The 19,983-nt window shown below is 32.5% G+C and overlaps 2 protein-coding genes and 1 long non-coding RNA gene across 3 annotated transcripts; all 3 read right to left on the reverse strand.

The window, feature by feature from the left end:
- Positions 1–595: 595 nt before the first annotated feature.
- LOC111496389 lies at positions 596–4,536 on the reverse strand. The gene is made up of 3 exons (XR_002720448.1): positions 4,311–4,536; positions 4,012–4,068; positions 596–662 (listed from the first exon to the last, which is right to left on the reverse strand). It is a non-coding gene; the product is annotated as an uncharacterized LOC111496389 (long non-coding RNA).
- A 4,962-nt stretch (positions 4,537–9,498) lies between these two features.
- LOC111496321 (dehydration-responsive element-binding protein 3-like) lies at positions 9,499–10,359 on the reverse strand. Its single transcript, XM_023146729.1, has one exon. The coding sequence runs from the start codon at positions 10,305–10,307 to the stop codon at positions 9,672–9,674; it is 636 nt and encodes a 211-aa protein (XP_023002497.1). The 5' UTR covers positions 10,308–10,359; the 3' UTR covers positions 9,499–9,671.
- Positions 10,360–14,818: 4,459 nt separating this feature from the next.
- LOC111496374 lies at positions 14,819–18,378 on the reverse strand. The gene is made up of 4 exons (XM_023146797.1): positions 17,997–18,378; positions 17,654–17,776; positions 17,498–17,568; positions 14,819–15,267 (listed from the first exon to the last, which is right to left on the reverse strand). The coding sequence occupies exons 1-4, from the start codon at positions 18,150–18,152 to the stop codon at positions 15,018–15,020; spliced, it is 600 nt and encodes a 199-aa protein (XP_023002565.1). The 5' UTR covers positions 18,153–18,378; the 3' UTR covers positions 14,819–15,017.
- Positions 18,379–19,983: the final 1,605 nt, after the last annotated feature.

The following is a 19,983-nucleotide window of genomic DNA, read 5'->3' on the forward strand; positions in this document are numbered from 1 at the left end:
AATCATTATCTCGAGTTCATGGGTTGGCTACTTTCTTTTTTAATCCCTACTTTTTCTCCTTTTTCTTCGAGCTATGACTATCGTTTTGATTCGTGTAAGATCTTGATAACTTTTATCGACAAGCACTAGAGACGGATGGGAAATTTGGTAATGATATGACAGGTAATATAAGTTTAGATTGAAAAAAAAAAATTATAACGCTCAGTGCCATGAATTCATACTAGAATTCAATGGATTTTCACTTATGAGTTTTCTCTTAAGATTTTGAAACGCGTTTATTAGAAAGAGGTTTCCAATTGATGTGGGATCTCACAATCTTCCCCCTAGGGGACTAACGTCCTCGCTGACACACCGCTCTATGTCTGGCTCTGATATCATTTGTAACAGCTCAACCCCACTGTTAGTATATATTGTCTTTTTTTAGTTTTCCCTTCTGGGTTTTCCCTCGAGGTGGGATCTCACATTTAGAATCTAGACTTGACACATGATGACCTTGACTTTAAGTCAAACATGCTTAAGTTTTTTTAAACACGTCTGAACCTTCATATCATCAGGATCTCTCTTATTCGAGTATAGTTTCAATTCATTAATATACCTCTCATTTACTCGAGCATTACATGTCCACTGACTTCCATCTTGATTGTCCTCGAACCACATCCCACCTAGAGGGGAAAAAAACAACACAATGCATAAAATAATTTTTTAGAGCCTAAACAAAAATCTCAAGACCTTATGCTTAAAATATATAATATCTTAATAATGTTAACTATATGACAGGTATTTTAAAATGGGAATATGACAGGTATTGTTGTAACAGCTATTAACTATATTTATTTAGTTCATAAATCATATTATAAAATTTAAATAATGGACAAAAGTACACAAATTATCGTCACAATTACGACCAAGAATCTTTGTGAATTGTTTTTGGCAATTTGAGCACGTGATGAAATATTGGGTTTTATTTGGGACAAACAATACATCAAAATTTTTGTCATTTAGTTTCTAATATTTTATTCTAGGTTAGGTTCTAGATGATATCATTTTCCTTATAAAAGAAAAAAAAAATCCGCTAAATATCGTACTCGAAATTCGAATGGAGGTTAAAATGTCAAAAGAGCTAAATTTTAGCTAGATGTCCCTTAATCAATGCCGTACTCGGGTTCGAGTTTTACCCTCTTCTGATATGAAACTTTTTCACTCGTTAAGGTAAAAAACCTAATCGAAAATAAAACATCGAGTTAAAAGTGAGCATAATCCCATAGTAATTGACATGTATTTCTTTCCTCACGGTTGAATGTCCAACATTAAAGTAAATATAGTTTAAAATTTTTACGGTCAAATTACAAATCTTTACTATTTAAACTCGATGTAAAGTATATTTATTTTAAAATTTATGACGTGTACATTTTTTTTTCTAGTAATTTAAAATTTATGTTATAGGTTTGATTATTTTAATAAAATATTTGAATTCTTGTCTAAATTTTGAAAAAAAAAATTAAAAATACATTTATTTTAATAAAAAAGAAACATATTTAAAGATTATGGTAAAGAAAATGAGCTGGAAAATTGACGTAGTTTGATCCGGCCATGCAAAATAAATAAATAAATAAATAAAAAGGGCCCCACAGTAAATTTGACACAGCACCAATTAAGTAGTTGTTGTCGGGACACGTGTCAGGCTATGGAGTTGCCGACAGTCGCTTTCAATGCCTTCTTAATCATTTCTCTCACATCTTTTTTTTGAATAAAGACAAATGCTGACTGTACATTTCTTTAATGTTATTTTTTTCCTAGAGAATTTCGCCCTAGTTTACTTGGTCTTTATGATTTGATTAAATTTTCAGCCAAAACCCTAATATGTATAGTCCTCATCCAACACATTTAGTAAAGTTGAATAACGTTCGTGTTAGCTTATCGTTATCTAAAAAATTATATTGACATGGTAATGGTAGCACGGGTCGGTTTGTAAGATTCCCTCGCTTAGTTTAGCTGAACGAGTGTGAACGAATGACATTTGCACCAATAATACGATTTTTCTAAAAAATATGTAGGTGAAAATAAAACAGGTTAGAAAGAACTCGCATTGATCGGTAAGATATAGTTTTCACTTTTAGACAAGAGGATAATGATGTCATGTTACAAATTGCTAGTAGATATTGTCAACTTTTACCCGTTACATATTACCATCAACTTCATGGTTTTAAAACACGTCTACTACAGAGAGGTTTTCTTACCTTTATAACGTTCCGTGCCCAAAATTTCAATCAAGGTTTTTTTCCCCTCTTTTTAATATTAAATTTTTAGTCTCGATAAAGTAAAACGTCATTTATGTAACACATCATAAAAAGCATATTAAATTATTATAATCCAGACTTAAAAGTTTCTCGATCAACAGTATTTATCGTAATTATATAAACAACCTTAATGTTAAAAAAAAAAATGTAGAAAAATAATTATAACAAAAACAATTTTGAACGATTTTAAAAATATTATAAGTTATGAAAATTATTGAAAAAATAATAATTTAATAGGTTAAAATATTAATACTCTTTAAAAAAATAGAAATAAATAAATAAAGTATAAGAATTAATGTAATTTATTTAGAAAATGATTAAAATGAAGTGGAAAACAACAAAAAGAGAGAGTGGCAGTGAAAAAAGTGATGAATGTATATGATTGGATGACCAAATCTTAAAAGCTTCTTTTTTTAGGGGACAATAAATCAATTTAATCCCTTTTATTTTTCTAATTTTATTTTACAATAATGTATTGAGTAAATTAAATAATAAAGTGTTATTAAAAGCATATCTTAAAAAAAAAATTAGACTTTTATAAATGCAATGTTTCAAATGGTCAATGTAGTGGTCCTCATGCCTCCATAATTTCACATTTTCAAACCCATTTATTTTCTCTCTTTAAATAAATAATTTATCTTAAATATTTTCTTTAATATTTAAATTATATTTTAACCGACAATTTATAATTTATAAGAATTTGTTGGAACTTGTAGGAGTAAAGAAGGAGTACACATAATGAATTAAAATCATATCTGAATAAGAGCAATTTTCTAACCACTCTGAAGTTAATCGTATTTAATATATATATAAATTATTATTATTTTTTTTTTATCTTGGAAGAAAAATTCATGTTAGAATTGCTTAAATTGTATTTTAAAGTTTTTTAAAATCATATCTATATTTATATATATATATATATATATATATTTCATCAATAATAAAAGGAACAAAAATTATTTGATAGAGTTTGTAATAACGAAACTCATCTGGAGTTCTCCTCAAAGTTTTAAAACCTATCTAATAAGGAGATATTTCCACACCCAGATAAGGAATGTTTTGTTATAATTGATGTGAGATATCATTATTTACTCCCTTGGGGGCCAACGTTCTCGCTAACACACCATTCGGTAGCTGGCTCTAATACCATTTGTAACAGTCCCAAACTCACCTCTAACAGATATTGTCCTCTTTGGGTTTGTCTTTTCGGATTTCTCGGGAAGTTTTAAAATGTGTCGACTAAGGAGAGGTTTCCACACTCTTACACGAAAATTTGATTTTTTTACAAAAATACAATGCAATTCAAACTGTAGACAAAATTAATCGAAACTTAATTTAGATGGGATAGGTCGAGTGGTTCACGTCTAATAACCCTAATCATATATAATAAATTAATTATTATTATTTTTATTAAAAAAATAATAATTAAAAGGCTTATGATGTCATTGCATATTAAAGTGGTGGGCCTTTTTTCCCATGAATCTACAATAGTGTGGAAAATTAGCAACTAATTTTTATTATGTTATTTTGTTTTTATTTATTTGATTTTATATCCCGATCTAGCCTGTTTCAAGAGATCCGAAGTTCGAATCCGTTAAATTTAATTAAAAAAACAACAATAATAGAAACTTGGTCATATATTTTAAAGAATAATTTTATTTTATTTTTTACATAAAATGCAATTAAAAATATAAAAATTAAAATTCATAAATACCTTGAAGTTAGCTGTTTTAAAGTGAAATATTTCTCGTCATTGTCTCAACTTTATCCACTTCTAAACATTTGACAAGACAAGATAACCAAGCATAAACACCAAAATTATACATTTTTTTAAAAAAACATAAATGTTTTTTTAATTTTTTAAAGTAATAAAATGACATTTTATTTATTTATTTATTTATTTTCATCTTCTTCTAGTGCAAACGTACGGATTTGATTTGAGTCCGTCGAGTAGGGTGGTCGGAAAAGGATATTCACGGCGGAGTAGTAGAGCTCCGGCGTTCAGAGACTAACCTGGTTCGAACGTCTGATCGGCTGAAGAAACAATGACTAGGAACGATTCGTTGGACAGCACGGTTAAGGCGAAGCAGGGCAACCGGCAGAGATGGAGATTTACCGGCAAAAGTCTTTGTAAAACTGAAGAAATTAAACCGGCGAAACCAGCGAAGGAAGTTTCCACCGGCGGAGATGAAAATAAGTGGAGCAAGAAGAGGATGAAAGCTTTACTGGCGGTGGCGTTTCCTCGACGACCGCCGTTGCTTTGAAGAAGAAGAGAGAACGAGAGAAAATAAATAAATATTTTGATTTAAAAAATAAGAAAACAATATATATTTTAATATTTTATAAACTTTAAAATTCTAATATTTACTAAATTAATAAAAATATTCACTTTTGAACTATTAATACCACAAAATATTATTTTTACAGGCAAAAGTAACATTAATATTTTAAATTTTTAAAAAATAAATATTTTAATATATATATATATATATATTAAAAATGATTATTAATATTTTGTCGTTTGTTTGATTATTTTAATGCCCGAAATTGGCAAGTTGCACACTCACCTATTCCAAAAGGTATCCTTTTTCCTCCCACTAATTTACTCAATCATATCATTCTTTCAAATCATCCTTTTAAGCCCATGTTTGCCTTAAGCCTTTACCGACCCTTTTTCATAAATCGAATCAACTTCGGTGACCCACGTCTTACGACAAAGAATTTAGTATTAGAAGTAGATTCTCGCTCTCTAACTCTTTTCTACGGTAATATTTTATCATTCGAGTGAGAACGAGAGACTGACATCTGAGTCGAGATTGATTAACCTTGGTTCTTACTGTTATGGATTATATTCGTGAAAACAAGTACTAAAGACTGATGTTGGGATAAGATCGATGTTCAATTTAAGGTTTTTCTTATTGTTAGTTGTCATTTTTCATTTTATCCGTGATTGTTGGCCTTATCAAACTTGGGTTTTGGCTCGACGTTATTTGTGAGAACGAAGATTGATTAACGTTTTTGTCTTTGATGAGATATTTTTTAAAACTATTTTTTTCATATTCATGGAAATGAAATTGAGCGGAATTATTGTTTTTCTCAAAAAAAAAAAAAAAAATCATTTTTATTACGTAAATTTGATCTAAATGTTAATATGAGATTTTACAGAGATCGAAAAAAATATCTAACAATAAATAAGTGAAAATCCAACTATTAGGATTTAACAATAAATCTAAAATAATAATAATAATAATTTGGGGTTGTAATTGCAATAATAATTATAATTTAAATGGTAGTAGGTGGAGGCCGTACTAGTTTAATTAATATTTATATTTTTTTAGATTAAAAAAAAATGGATGTATTATGTTATAACTTATTTTAATAAAAAATAAATTAATTTGGTTTTTGGGAGACCGGACACAACCGAATATCATGATTAGATTAAAACAATGATTAAACACGTGATTAGATGTTCATTACCTCTCTTAATCTTGTCTTTTGGTCCCACTTTCCATGTATACAACCTTAAATTAATTTCTTAAACTCAATCATTTTTATAAATTATTATTTTTTGATTTGAGAGATTTCACGTCCTTTTTTTAATAAGGGTGTAAAAATCTCTTTCTATAAGATAAATCACGGAAAACAAAACATTCTTTAAAATCGTGATATTGATAATGATATGTAACAAGCTAAAGTGAACAATATCTGCTAATCGTGGTTTTGGCGTGGTATATATGGTATCAGAATTAGACATCGAATGGTGTGCCAGTGAAGAAGTTGACCCTCTAAAGGAGTAGATTGTGAGATTCCACGTCGGTTGGAGAGAGAAACAAAACATTCTTTATAAATGCATAGAAACCTTACAAATGGTATTAGAGCTAGACGACGAGTGGTGTGCCAGCGAGGAGGACGTTGACCTCTAAGGGGTAGATTGAATAATATTTTATATTGTAAATTATTTTTAAAAAGGGAGGAAAATATAAAATTATTTAATTTCTCTATATTATAAAGTAATGTGTTTCTTTTTTAAATATAATTAAATCTAAATGAAAGGGACAACATCCCCTTATGAAGTGCGAACATTGTCCTTATTTTAATAAAAATTATAGTTGAGATTATTAGTTTTTTGCTATTATATTTATGATTGAATAATGAAATTGCATCATAGCTTTAATTAATAATAAGATTCTATAAGAGGTAAGACTTTGATCATTTCCCCTAAATTTAGTAACTCTCCCTAACTTTTATATTATTAGGAAACATGCTTTTAAATAAATAAATGAAGTTTATTTTTTTAAAAAAATATATAAAAGTTGACAGCCTACATCATCATAAATTTATTTATTTATTTATCAAGCCTAAACCAACGTCACATAATGTAATACATATTATATTATTATTTTACCAATTTCAGCGAATTATATATTATTGAAAATTTTAATTTTTTTTAAAATTGACTTATTAGATGCAAAATTAAATCGAGGTTCCAAATTGACGTTTTTAAAACATAATTGCTTATTAAATGTTGTTTTTTTAGATTATGAGTCGATTTAACTCAACTCGGTAAAGACAGAAAAGTCGTATTATTGAATTGACAAGTATGGTATCATTCTACATTACAAATGGACAAAACGGAAAAGACTAAAAATACTTAATGAATAAATAAAAACATGTTAAAATTGAGTTTGAAAGTTAGGATGGTGTCCCATATTCTTTATCTTGCGGTTACGCTCGTGGGGTTTTCATTAGAAGGAAGGTCATGATCGAAATTGTTTGGTTCGTAAAGAACTAGATTGATGGTCTTGTCTTACTCTACTTTTTTCCGGTTGAGTTAAGTGGTCCAAATTAAACATTAGAGCTCCGAGTGTTTGTATACTTCACGTTATCAGTTTAGAATATTAATTTATTAAAAAAAACAAATCCCGAGTTCTACATGGTAAACAAAAAGAGGGATAGGTTAAAAAATAATTAGACACGTTTCTACAGTGATAGCAATAGAAAGTGAAGCGGAATTCAAACACGAGAGAAAAAAACAAATAAAAAAATTTTAAAAAAATGTTGGGTGCTTTAAATTTTTGAAAAGGAAGCCATGTAAAAATAAAATTTGTGAAAAGTATGTTTTTGTCAACCATGTGAATATGTTCATCTCCCATTATGAGACGACGTCGTTTTATATCCCTTATTTAAATTGCATGTCCAAAATTAAATATTTTCTTTTTTTTTGGGGGGATTTTTAATTAAATTAAATTAAATTTTTGGAGACAAGTGTATGGCTGAGATTTGACAACAAGTTTTTAGCTTTGTTATTTGGATGAAGAGAATATTGGGAGTGGCCAACCAAATCTTGCAAAATCGTGGTTTCACTAAATATCGTTTTCCTCCATTTTCCCTTTATTTAATTTAATTATTATATAAATTTCAACTATAAAAAAATTTATTTAAAATATTAAAAAATGGATAATATTATAATTTTTTTTTTAAAATATTAAAAAAGATTCGGTGTTTTTTTTTTTTTAATAATATTAATAGAGTGTATTTATTTTTGTAGAACTAGTGGCAAATGTGACATTTCATTAACAAAGTTCTTATTTAAAAAGTTGACTATTCAATACTTTGACTTTTTGCAAAAAAACTTATTCATTTATATAATTAACCATATTATTAAACTAAAAATTTATTTACTTAAATAATAATAAAAACCATTATCTAATTAATCTTCCTTAATTAAAATTTAAAAATAAAAATAAAAAATTTAAAACTAATATTTAGTTTTTCAATAAAAAGTAATTAACCGCATAAAAAAAATATCTAGGTGGAAATAGTGTTTGAAAGTTTATTTTTAAAATAAAAATCAAATGGACCTTAAAAACTTAGGTATAATATTAAGCTTGGAATCATGAGATATTTGCATTATTATATTGTGGGGGTGACATAAACATTATAATAATGAATCTTATATTATAAAATATCAACCAATATGATCCATATTTCACCATTTGTGAGACCAAATATGATATTAGAAGCTCTAAACAAATACATATTTAATATGGTTGGTTAACATATATATTACGCATTTTATTTATTTTATTTATTTTATTCTTTTTCTCCCTCAACTTGGCTTAATAATAGCTTATATCAAGATTAGGTATTGTGTCACATGCCAACTTTAACTTTTTTTTAATTTTCTTTTGATAATTAATCTAGGCATTATATATAACATATGTCGATATTTGTTTAATTTGGACTCCGACCCCCTTTTGGTACAGGGTAACCTCAAAGTTTTCATTAAAAAAAAAAAAAAGTGAATTATCTCACGAACATTATTGAACAAATATTTGTTAACGTGTGATTATAGAGATGTCCACGAAGTGAAGACTTTGGATAGGGTCGAAACGGGGATGAAGAATATAATTCTCGACCCTGTTTAGTTAACAGAGAAAAATCTCTCCCCATTCTTTTTTCCATTCGAAACAGGTATTGGGATATTAACTCTACAAGTTAAACAGACATATTTACGTTAATAATTTCAGTGACAGTAATAATAAATAAATAATTTTTTTAATATTTATTAAAAATAAATAAATAAATAAACTTCAAACTAGATTTATTTATTTACAACAATATTTAGATTATTTAAATAATTTGAAACAATAATGATCCACTACAAAAGAACATGATTAAAAAAGTTAAGAAATGAACTTTATATTTAATAAAATGATTGAAAACTCGAAATTAGTTATTAGTGGAATTAATCATCATCAATTACTTAAGCTTCTAGAAAAACATTACAAGAACTATTTTTTTAAAAAAATTATATAATTATTATTTTTTTTAACAAAATTAGAACATTGGAGATTCATTGCCCCTATTGAAACTATATTTTATGTCTTCAAAATCAGACACGTGGCCTCTCATGTTTTGTCCTCCACCATCACATAATATTAACAAAAAATAATTTCATATATAAAACGAAATGCTTCATTTAACTTATTTGTCTCCAATTATTTTTTTCTTATCTTCAAAAACTAATTATGAGAGAGAGAGAAAACCCAGTTGTTTTTTTACTTATAATTAAAAAAAAATTAATTAAGTAACAAAAATTAGCAACTAATTAAAGAGAGATAAATAGGGATGGAGGATGGGCTTTAAGTGTTAACACCAACCATGAAAATGAAATTAAATGATAATAACTTCCCATTTTACTTAATTTCCATTTCATTTCATTTCATTTCAACAACACTGTACAGTTCTAAACCCAACACAAAATTAAGCTCTTTGAAAGAATTAAAACCAAAAGAGCTTGAAAAAAAAAAAAAAAAAAAACTTGAAGAAATTGAAACAACCCACAATCCATAATTTATTTATTTATTTATTTTAATAATCCCACAATAATCCTTTGAAATTGGTGGAAATGAATCCCATTCCCATCTTACCGTCGTTTTGAATTTCATCGTAATCCTCGAGAGATGGTAGCCACGGCGGTGGGTAAAGCCAGGCGGCGGAATCCTCTGTTGAGTAGTCAAGGAAAACGAAGGAGTCGCCGCAGTCGCCGTCGTAGGTGGTGCCGAGAGTGGGAAGCTGGACGATTTCGGTGAGTTCATCGGAGGCGTCGGAAGCGTCGTCGGTGGTGGTGGTGGTGGGAATGTTGTTAGGAGATAGATTGTGCATGTGAGCGGCTTGGGCGGCAGCGGCTTGGACATCGCGAGGGGCGAGAGAGACAGGGCGGGGGAGGAGGTGGACGAGGTCGGGGAAATTAAGGATGGCGGAGTTGCCTTTGATGCTTAAGGCGGCGACGTCGTGGGCTCGAGCCGCCATTTCAGGGCTGGGGAAAGTTCCTAACCAAATGCGGGATTTCTTTCGAGGCTCGCGGATTTCAGACACCCATTTCCCCCAATTCCTCATTCGGACGCCTCTGTAAACTGGGTGCTTGCTGGAATTCGAATCGGAATTGGATTCTGGGTTTCTGATGCGCTTGATTTTCTTTGGAACAGCGTTCGAATCAGAGCTCATCCTTTTTTTTTTCTTTTCTTTTGGGATTTTTGGGAAAGACCTTTGGGGTTTTGTTGTTTTCGTGCCTCCCAATCCCACTTATAGTTATAAACACACAGAATCTCAACCCTTATAATTATTTATTTATTTTTATAACCAAGTAAAAAAAAAAAAAAAAAAAAAAATTCCTTTTTATTTTTTTAATATCAAATATACAAAATTCTAGGAGCTACACTGTTACAGATGAGTACTACAGAAGTGAGTTCGTTGTATTCATTTTAGGGTCGATTTTGTAATCTTTTGTACCCGTGCCCCTTTTCCCATTTGTAAATAACTTGATCTTCGCTCGAAATTTTAGGGTTGAAATGGGGAGTAGGGATATTATAGGTTTATAAAATAATATTGACAAATTTTCATTATTTTTAATCAACATAATTGTCCTCATATTCATGATACCTACCCAGCTATTTTTCATAATATATTTAATTAATTAATTATTATATTAATAATTTAATAATTTCTAATTCATTTTTTCTAGAGTGATGTATAGCCTTATTGATAAAAGACAAGTGAACTAACTTTCCTTGTTCATTTTAGCCTTCTCAATTGGGTAAAGGAATATCCCTCAAACAAATTACTCAATTTTTATATTAATATATATATATATATAAAATTAATTAATTGAGTCAATCATTAGATTTTAATGTTGACAATATAGACAAATAAATTGACATTTAATTTAAAATTATAAAATATAAAATATTTATATTAATAATTAAAATATCTCGTATCAACCAATTCATACGTTACCAATTCATATGTCAACATGCATTTGGTAATGAATCCCGATCAGTTTAGAGTTTGTAAAAGTTTTTGGAATAAAAGCGGTATAAATCGAGAAAAAATTGTTAGAAAATGGATTGATATTTGAAGATAAAAAAAAAATAGGGTATGATAATAGTTGGAGGTGTTTGACTCAAGATAGGTAATGTCATTGTCACTAGTCATCGTCATTGTCGAGAATTTATTTTTCCCCGGTAATTTCTTTAGTAACACAACAAATAAATTCTTTTTTCTCCGACCCCATTTGAAATTTGAAAAATGAACGAACAAAAATCAAACCAGAGGGTCCCTCCCCTGTCACCCCATCTCTCTATTTTTCTTTATTTCTTTAAATAAATAAATAAAATTTGATTTTTTTCAACCTATAATCAACCTATTACGTAAGACTTGTAAGACTTGAATACGAATAGTAATGGCATTAATTTATATCTTTTCCAGAGGAATGTGAAGAAGATGTTAGAAATGTACGTGAATAAATGAGCTAGCTAGAATTATATTTACTCGGGTACGTTGTTACATTAGGATTTTTGAAGCTTTTATGTGGTCGTGATAGCATGACATCTCGGGTTAGACTTTATAACGCTCTCATCATTCTAACCCTAAAATATTAATACCATTTTTCTAATGGGGTCGTCCTGTAGAGCCCATTCTATTTTTCAACGCTTTGGAATGTGTTGTTGTAGGTCGGCACATGCCCGAGAGAATAAAAGGACACCAACATTTTTACAAGCTATATTTTTAGCAAATAAAATAAATCATGAAATATCGATATATATGTAGGGTAATATTTGACTGACTTTTTGCCATTGTTTGAACTCGAGGATAGAAACCCACAAATAAATAAATAATAAATGTAAATCCACGTGGTAATTTTTTAAGGGAAGAAAAAAAAAAAAAAAAAAACTTACTCGATGGGCCTATGATTGTACCATAATAATGATTATTTATTTTTTGAATAATTATATTTTGATGATAAATATTTTATCTTTTACTCTTTTCAATAATGAATGGAAGATGCTTTCCAACGATCCAATCTAATCCTTTCCCATTCATTTCTCTATAATTAACGAGTACTATTTTTTTAAAATATTTATAATTTATTTATAATTAATACATAGATCGTATATTTAAATTCTAAATTATTTTAATTAATTAAGATATATATGATCGATCAAAAAATTATAGATTCAAATCTATTTTTTTTATAATAAATAACTTAACTTTAAAAATATTAAATATATTTAAATTCAACGACAAAAGTATAGGAATCTTCTTAATAAAATTGTGAAAATTTAGGGATTAATGTGTAATTAACAAAAATATATTTGTAAAATATAAAGACTAAATAAGTAATTTTATTATTTTTTTTAAAAAAGAAAATATTCTTCTCTTATCAATCCCAACATAGAGATTGAAAAATCCAAAAGCTGCCACTGAAAAAAGGTTACTACTTTAGGAACAACAAGTACATTAGTGTTTGATCATCAGCTACCAAGCCAGCCAGCCAGCCAGCCAGCCAGCCAGCCACAGAATTTCTTGGGTGTTTTTTATTCTTAATTTATTGGTCGTTTAAGGATTTTATGCAGCTCGTTTTCTTATCCTTTCTTGTTGTGTTTTTTTTCTCCCGTCGTCCTGCTTGGAAGGCTGCCTTCACTCATTTTCTTGAGAAGAAAACAAACACTTCTTATGTGCCCTTTTTCTTCGCTCTTTTCAAGTTGAAAGAGGTGGGATGACGAGATTTGAATCCTTCCCGAGTTTGTAAATGGCGTTCATATCAAGTTTGGGCGAACAAAGCAAAAGGGATTATACGGATTGTGAAACGGGTGGATGTTGATTTTAACATTGAGATTCAAATCCTACCTAGAATTGCATAGTTTAGCAGTTAAGGTGTAATCGTCTAAGCCTACTGTTACTAGATATTATCTTATTTGAGTTTCATTCTCCTAATGACGTGGGATCTCACATAAGGAACTGATACGTTTTCATGAGGTCGAAACTTTAAATTTCCACCTAATGAAAATGAAATGTGAAACGGGACGGGGACGGGGACGGGGACAGATGTTGATATGGATAACAGGATTTTGAATTCGACCCAAGTTCTTAAATAGTGTTCATATCAAGTTCGAGCCGAAGAAAACAGATTACATTGAATGTGGAACGGTTCGGGTGTCGAGTAGAATAAAGGGCTGGGAAGGCTACCCAGTCATCTCAAATGGTATTAATATAAGGATTGAGGAAGATCAAGAGAGGTGGGGGAAGGAGTATCTAAAACTAGTTATTAAGATATCTCCATTATGAGATCAACACAATCTAGAACTGTCCCAAACAAATTTCTGGGGCAACCACAATTAATTCCCATCTGGTTAGGTACACTACACCTCTCTCTTTCATCCATTGCCTAATTCCTAAGTTCTCCAGCTTTTGAATGTGCATTTAATATGCTAAAACACACACAAATGAACAACCGACGCAACATATGCAAAAACTCAAGTCCACCGCTAATAGATATGATTCTCTTTGAGCTTCCCCTCAAGGTTCTAAAACGTGTATGCTAGGAATAAGCTTCCACATCTTTATAAGGAGTGTTTCGTTCTCCTTTCTAACGGATGTGAGATCTCACGATCCACCTCCCTTGAAGGCCCAACGTCCTCGCTACCACACCGCCCCGTGCCTGACTTTGATACCATTTGTAATAGCTCAGCCCCACTGCTATTTCTCTTATGGGTTTCCCCTCAAGATTTTAAAACACATCTGTTAGGGAGAGATTCTCATACCCTTATAAGGAATGTTTCATTTTTCTCTCTAACCGATGTGATCTCTCACAATCCAACCCTCTTGAGGCCAACATCCTTGCTGACACACAGCCTGACACCATTTGTAACCGCCTAAACTCATTATTAGCAGAAATTGTTCTTTTTGGACTTCTCTTCTAAGCTTCCTCTCAAGATTTTAAAATAAGTCTACTCGAGAGAAGTTTCTACACTCTTATAAGAAATACTCCGTTTTCCTCTCCAACTGATGTAATATCTCACCACTAAAGAAAGGCAAAATCATAAGCTTCACACTCCCTGGTTGTCACATGCATTGCCTCCTTTCTTTTGTCTTTCAGCTGATTCAACCGAAGATTGAATAAGCAAAATACCTTAATAAATCCAAATGGGTTTGGTTTGGTTTTGTTTTGTGAGATGTTCTGTCTTTTTTGCTGTCAAACAGAGTGGAACGAATGGCCATTGATCCTCTGTAATCCAAGCCAGAGATGAATGAAAATATAACGAAGGAAGTAAAACTCCAATCCAATGAAGGGTTTTGTTTTGAATGCAGTAGCTTTCAAGAACGTGTCACTGTTTCTATCTTAAAGACAGACAGGTGACAAGCTCCATGAAACATGTTGTCAGACATGTATGTGATGGTTACCTCTCACAAAATTGGTCTATTTCTTTTGGTCAAAAGAAATTGGGACTCCTATGGAGCTCTGTATAAACAACGTACACTCCCCCATAATTTTTTTACCACCTGCAACAGTTGGATAAGTTTTTTAAACCATTACCTGCATCAGTAAGAACTGTTGTTACTCACCGTAAATCCGACCCCGTCTCGCCTCCCCTCGTTCAAACTACATCGTTTAAACGATTTTTTTCTCATAAGGACAGGCCATGCTGTTTTGTTTACTTTCCAAGGCTGAGAGGAAATTTAGGCTCGAGTTTCTCAGATGGGTCCATAGTTAATGATTGGGTGTTGTACTCAGACACGAGTAATTACACGTTGTATGAGAAGGTTTTGAACCATAAAAGAATGTCCTGGTAAATACTGGGTTATGATAATCTCTGTAGTTTTCGATAAGTATGCTACTAAAAACGAGGGGGAGGTCGACGTTGGCAGGCGTTTTTCCTACATTTTTCTTCTCTTGGGGCTTAAAATGAAGTCATTGTCGTCGTCATCGCTATCGTTCGTGATCTTTTTCTTTGCTTTTAGATCGCCATTCTTCGGTGGCTGCTGTGGCCTCTGTGAGCTCTCTGGTCTGCTCGGTGGTTTTAATGATTTAATCGGAGTCCCGGTCCTCTGTTCCTTTTGTCTTCTCAGTTTCTTCTCGTACGCCTTTTTCGCCTTTTCGGGAGATAACATGCCATGCTCCATCATCCTATAAATTTAAACTGGTTAAGTCATCAATTTAAACATAACTCAACTGATTAAAATATATGTTATTAATTGAGAGATCAAAAATATATATCCACAAAGACGAGTAATATGGGAATATTTTTCACGAAGGGAAGTCGGAGTATAAAATAAATAAAAGAACTTGATGACCCAACAACTGAAAAGTCACACTAGAAGTTCAGCTAGAGAATGAAGAATTTGTTAGGAATCACGAACCTCCACAGTAGTATGATACTGTCCACTTTGAGAATAAACTCTCGTGGCTTTACAAGGTTTCTCTAAAAGCCTCATACCAATGGAGATATATTTCTTACTTATAAATCCATGGTCATCCCTTTAATTAGCCAATGCGGGGCTCCCTCCCAACAATCCTCAACAATCCTCCAATCGAACAAAGTACACCATAGAGCCTCCCTTGAGGCTTATGGAACCGTCGAATAACTTTCCCTTAATCGAGGCTTCAACAATCCTCCCCTCGAACAAAGTACACCATAGAGACTCCCCTGAGGCCTATGGAACTCTCGAATAGCCTCTCCTTAATCGAGACTCGACTCCTTCTCTAGAGCTCTCGAACAAAGTACACCATTTGTTTAACACTTGAGTTACTTTTGACTATACCTTCGAGACTCACAACTTCTTTATTCGATACTTAAGGATTCTATTGACATGACTAAGTTAAGGGCATGACTCTAATACCATGTTAGGAATCGCGAACCTCTACAATAGGATGATATACTTATAAACCCATGATCATCTCCTTAATTAGCTAATGTGAGTCTCATTCTAACAAACAGATGAATGGCAACCTTGTTCGGGGTGGAAAAGAGAAACCCTTCCACCGAAACATCGTTCCGTGAGCTCACTATAGCCCTTACCGCCAAAGACTACCCCTTGAGGTCAATATATAACAATATGGTTGCAACCCTAAATATAACTTCAACTTCTAAGAAATAAAACCTGTGCTATTAGAACAACATGCCATCTACATGTCAGTAAACAATTTAAATTGCACGCCTTATAGGATCAGACAAGCCTGAGCTCAAGCCTATCGCTAGCCGATATTGTCCTCTTTGGGCTTTCTCTTCCAGGTTCCCCTCAAGGTTTTTAAAACGAGTCTACTAGGAAGAGGTTTCCACACCTTTATAAAGAATGTTTTGTTCTCCTCCCCAACTCATATGGGATCTCACAGATTAGTTCTTATGTAAAAAGATAGCAAGTTGTCCAATCTACCAATTCTATCATCAACGTTCAAATCAGACACAAAAAGTTACCGTCTTAATCCAATAGCTCATCTTGTCTAAGTTACCAAAATATCGACCAAGTCTCGAACATGGAATAACCCAAACCAAAAGGAACTACTTAGTTGAGTCGTAAAGTTGTTCGACAGAACATATCTACCCCTAAAAATCAACCGCTCGCGTATGCCTTTGGTTGCATTTAGTCCCTATAATTCAAATCTAGCAATTTTAGTAGTGAAAAAAAAACTTTGTAACCGCCCCAAGCCAACCGCTAGATATTGTCCTTTTTGGGCTTTTCCTTCCGGGCTTCCCCTCAAAGTTTTAAAACGCGTTTGCTAGGAAGAGGTTTCCACACCCGAATGCTTCGTTCTCCTCCATAACCGATGTGAGATCTCATAATCCACACCCCTTCGGGATCCAGCGTCCTCGTTGACACTAGTTTCCTTCTCTAATCGATGTGAGACCCCCCAGGGCCTAGAGTCCTTGTGTCCACCCCCTTCGGGGTTCAGCCTCCTCGTTGGCACATCGTCCAGTGTCTAACTCTAATATCATTTGTAACATCCCAAGCCTACCACTAGTAGATATTGTCTTTTTTGGGTTTTCCCTTTCGAGTTTCCCCTCAAGGATGAAAAAAGTGTCTGCTAAGGAGAGGTTTCTACACCCTTATAAAAAAAATGCTTCTTCTCCTCCCAGCCAATATGGGATCTCACAAACGTCGTCCGATTTCACTAGTACCACTAGCTTTTTCGTCAAACAAAACGAAACCGACTGCTACGAAAAGCACTCACAACAGCGAGGACGCATCAAACCAAATGCTAACACAGATTATCATAAACCAAAGGATCACATATGAAACGAAACAAAAGAACAATGCAATTCCAAAGCGGCCTCAATCATAAATCCATAGTTTATGAAGAACTCAAAGGATTAAACAGACAATGAATGCTCAAAAGAATATCAGAAAACAAACCGCACCAAAATTCTGCCATTACACTTGTTGATATCTGTTTCGACAAGGACTCATAAAATATCCGAAGCGGCTCTCTCTGCTCACAACATACAAACACGACAACAATGATGAGTTCATCAATAACATAAACTAAAAACAAACAAGGAAAAAAACATACAAACCTCTTCAGGTGGATCATATTTCTGACCAGCCAAATTGAACACTTTCTTTTCTCTCACTTTAGCAGTAGAAGAAGTAGCTTTTGTTGTGGTCTTTGAAGAACTCGTTATTGTTTTAGATTTCACCTTCCAAGAAGAAAACAAACAACCCCACTTAGAATCTAAACCTAATTGCCCAATAGGAATAATCCAAATTTCAATTGCCCCAAATCCGCTACGGTTACCAATCGACAAATTAGATGCGTTACAAAACATTAATTCAACCAGACAAACACAAAATCCCCAATTCGCGGAAGCTAAATCTGAATCAGGCAATAATAAACCTTAAATTTTGCTAAATGGGTACCTCGGATTTGGGAAGAACAGAGACGGATTTGTGTTTGGAAGAGGAAACTGAGCTGTTGTTCTTCTTGTTGTCGGAGGATTCGAGCTTTAACCTGGAGCCGCCATCTTGATGACCTAGTTTGACCTTCGAAACAGTGGGTTTGGCGTCTGAAACCATAATGGGCTTCTGCTTTTGCTTAAAATTTTGACTATTTTTATCAACAGAATCAATGTTGTTCTTCCTCTCGTCTTCCTCGTTCTTCTTCTTACTGTCCTTTTTTTCTTCTTCCTGCTGAAGATATATCCATTCGAGCTGCTTCAGAATAAGATAATAAAAATAAATGTGAACAAGAAGTATCAAAATTCCGCCAATTAAATTGGTTGTTTTTGGTTTTAACCAGCAATTTCAGGGTAATTTTAGCAGGTGAAGAGCAAAAAACTTCTTTTTTTTTTTTTTTTTTTTTTTTCTTTAAAGGGTCCGGTTAGAGGGTGTGAAAAGACGGTTTTGTCCTCAAGGCAAATAAACGCTTAAGCCTCACTTTCCGTTACGGCGTCAACGAATTCCTCTTTTCTTTTTTTTCTTTTTTTGTGCAGAATACGAGAAAGGTTGTCGGAAGGAAAAGCGGAATAACTGCCGTCGCTAACTTTCACGTTGCCCCACATGGTACAGTATAAATATTAATCTTTTTGTTTTTACCATTTTTTTAACGCAATATATATGTATGTATATAATGATATATATATTGGACTGGGTTCAGGTGAATATTTTGGGCTTTTGGCCCAAATGTCGCCTATTGTGGGCCAATTGGGCTGACAGCTACGTCCCTTGCCCACCTTGGGCTAGGTTTGGGTGAATGTTTTGGGCTTTTGGCCCAATGTTACCTATTGTGGGCCCAGTGGACTGACGCGCCACCCTTGCCCACCTTGGGCTGGGTTCGGGGTGAATATTTTGGGCTTTTTAGCTCAAATGTTGCCTATTGTGGGCCAATTGGGCTGACAATTGCGTCCCTTGCCCACCTCGGGGCTGGGTTCGGGTGAATATTTTGGGCTTTTTAGCCCAAATTTTGCCTATTGTGGGCCGATTGGGCTGACAATTGCGTCCCTGGCCCACCTTGGGGCTGGATTCGGGTGAAAATTTTGGGCTTTTTAGCCCAGATGTTGCCTTTCCTGGGCCGATTGGGCTGACAGCTGCGTCCCTTGCCCATCTTGGGCTGGGTTCGGGTGAATGTTTTGGGCTTTTAACCCAAATGTTGCTGTTGGGCTGACAGCTGCGTCCCTTGCCCATTTTGGGCTGGGTTCGGGTGAATATTGTGGGCTTTTAAACCCAAATGTTGCCTATGGTGGGCCAATTGGGCTGACAGCTGCGTTCCTTGGTCACCTTGGGCTGGGTTGGGGTGAATGTTTTGGGCTTTTTAACCCAAATGTTGCCTATTGTGGGACAATTGGGCTGACAGCTGCGTCCCTGGGCCACCTTGGGCTGGGTTCGGGTGAATGTTTTGGGCTTTTTGGCCCAAATGTTTCCTATTATAGGCCAATTGGGCCTTGAATGATGTTCGATATTTAAGCTCGGATTTAGTATTTTTTATTTCTTCTATAATATTTTATTGTGTATTTTCAATAACTCTTAAAAATAGTCTAATTACTGATTTTAATTAGTTTTTAACCAAATCGTTTAATTAATAATAATTAAATTTATGCAATAATAACATCCTTTTAAAATATTTTGAAAAAGGAAAAATGAAAAGAGACTATATATATATATATATATATATATTTTGTAATAATTAAATTAATTAATATTGTAGGGACTAATTTTAACGTAATATTTTAACCGCCCTATTGCATTGAGTTGTTTTTAAAACATTTTATTTAAAGGTAGTATTAAAAAGATTTAAAATTAAAATATATTTCTTTTAGACTAAATGCAAAATTTAAGAGTTTTTTTTTTTTTTTTTTTTTTTTTTTTTTTTTTTTTTTTTTTTTTTTTTTTTTTTTTTTTTTTTTTTTTT

The sequence above is a fragment of the Cucurbita maxima genome, unplaced genomic scaffold (genome assembly GCF_002738345.1).
Source record: "Cucurbita maxima cultivar Rimu unplaced genomic scaffold, Cmax_1.0 Cma_Scf00022, whole genome shotgun sequence".
Lineage (NCBI taxonomy): Eukaryota > Viridiplantae > Streptophyta > Magnoliopsida > Cucurbitales > Cucurbitaceae > Cucurbita > Cucurbita maxima.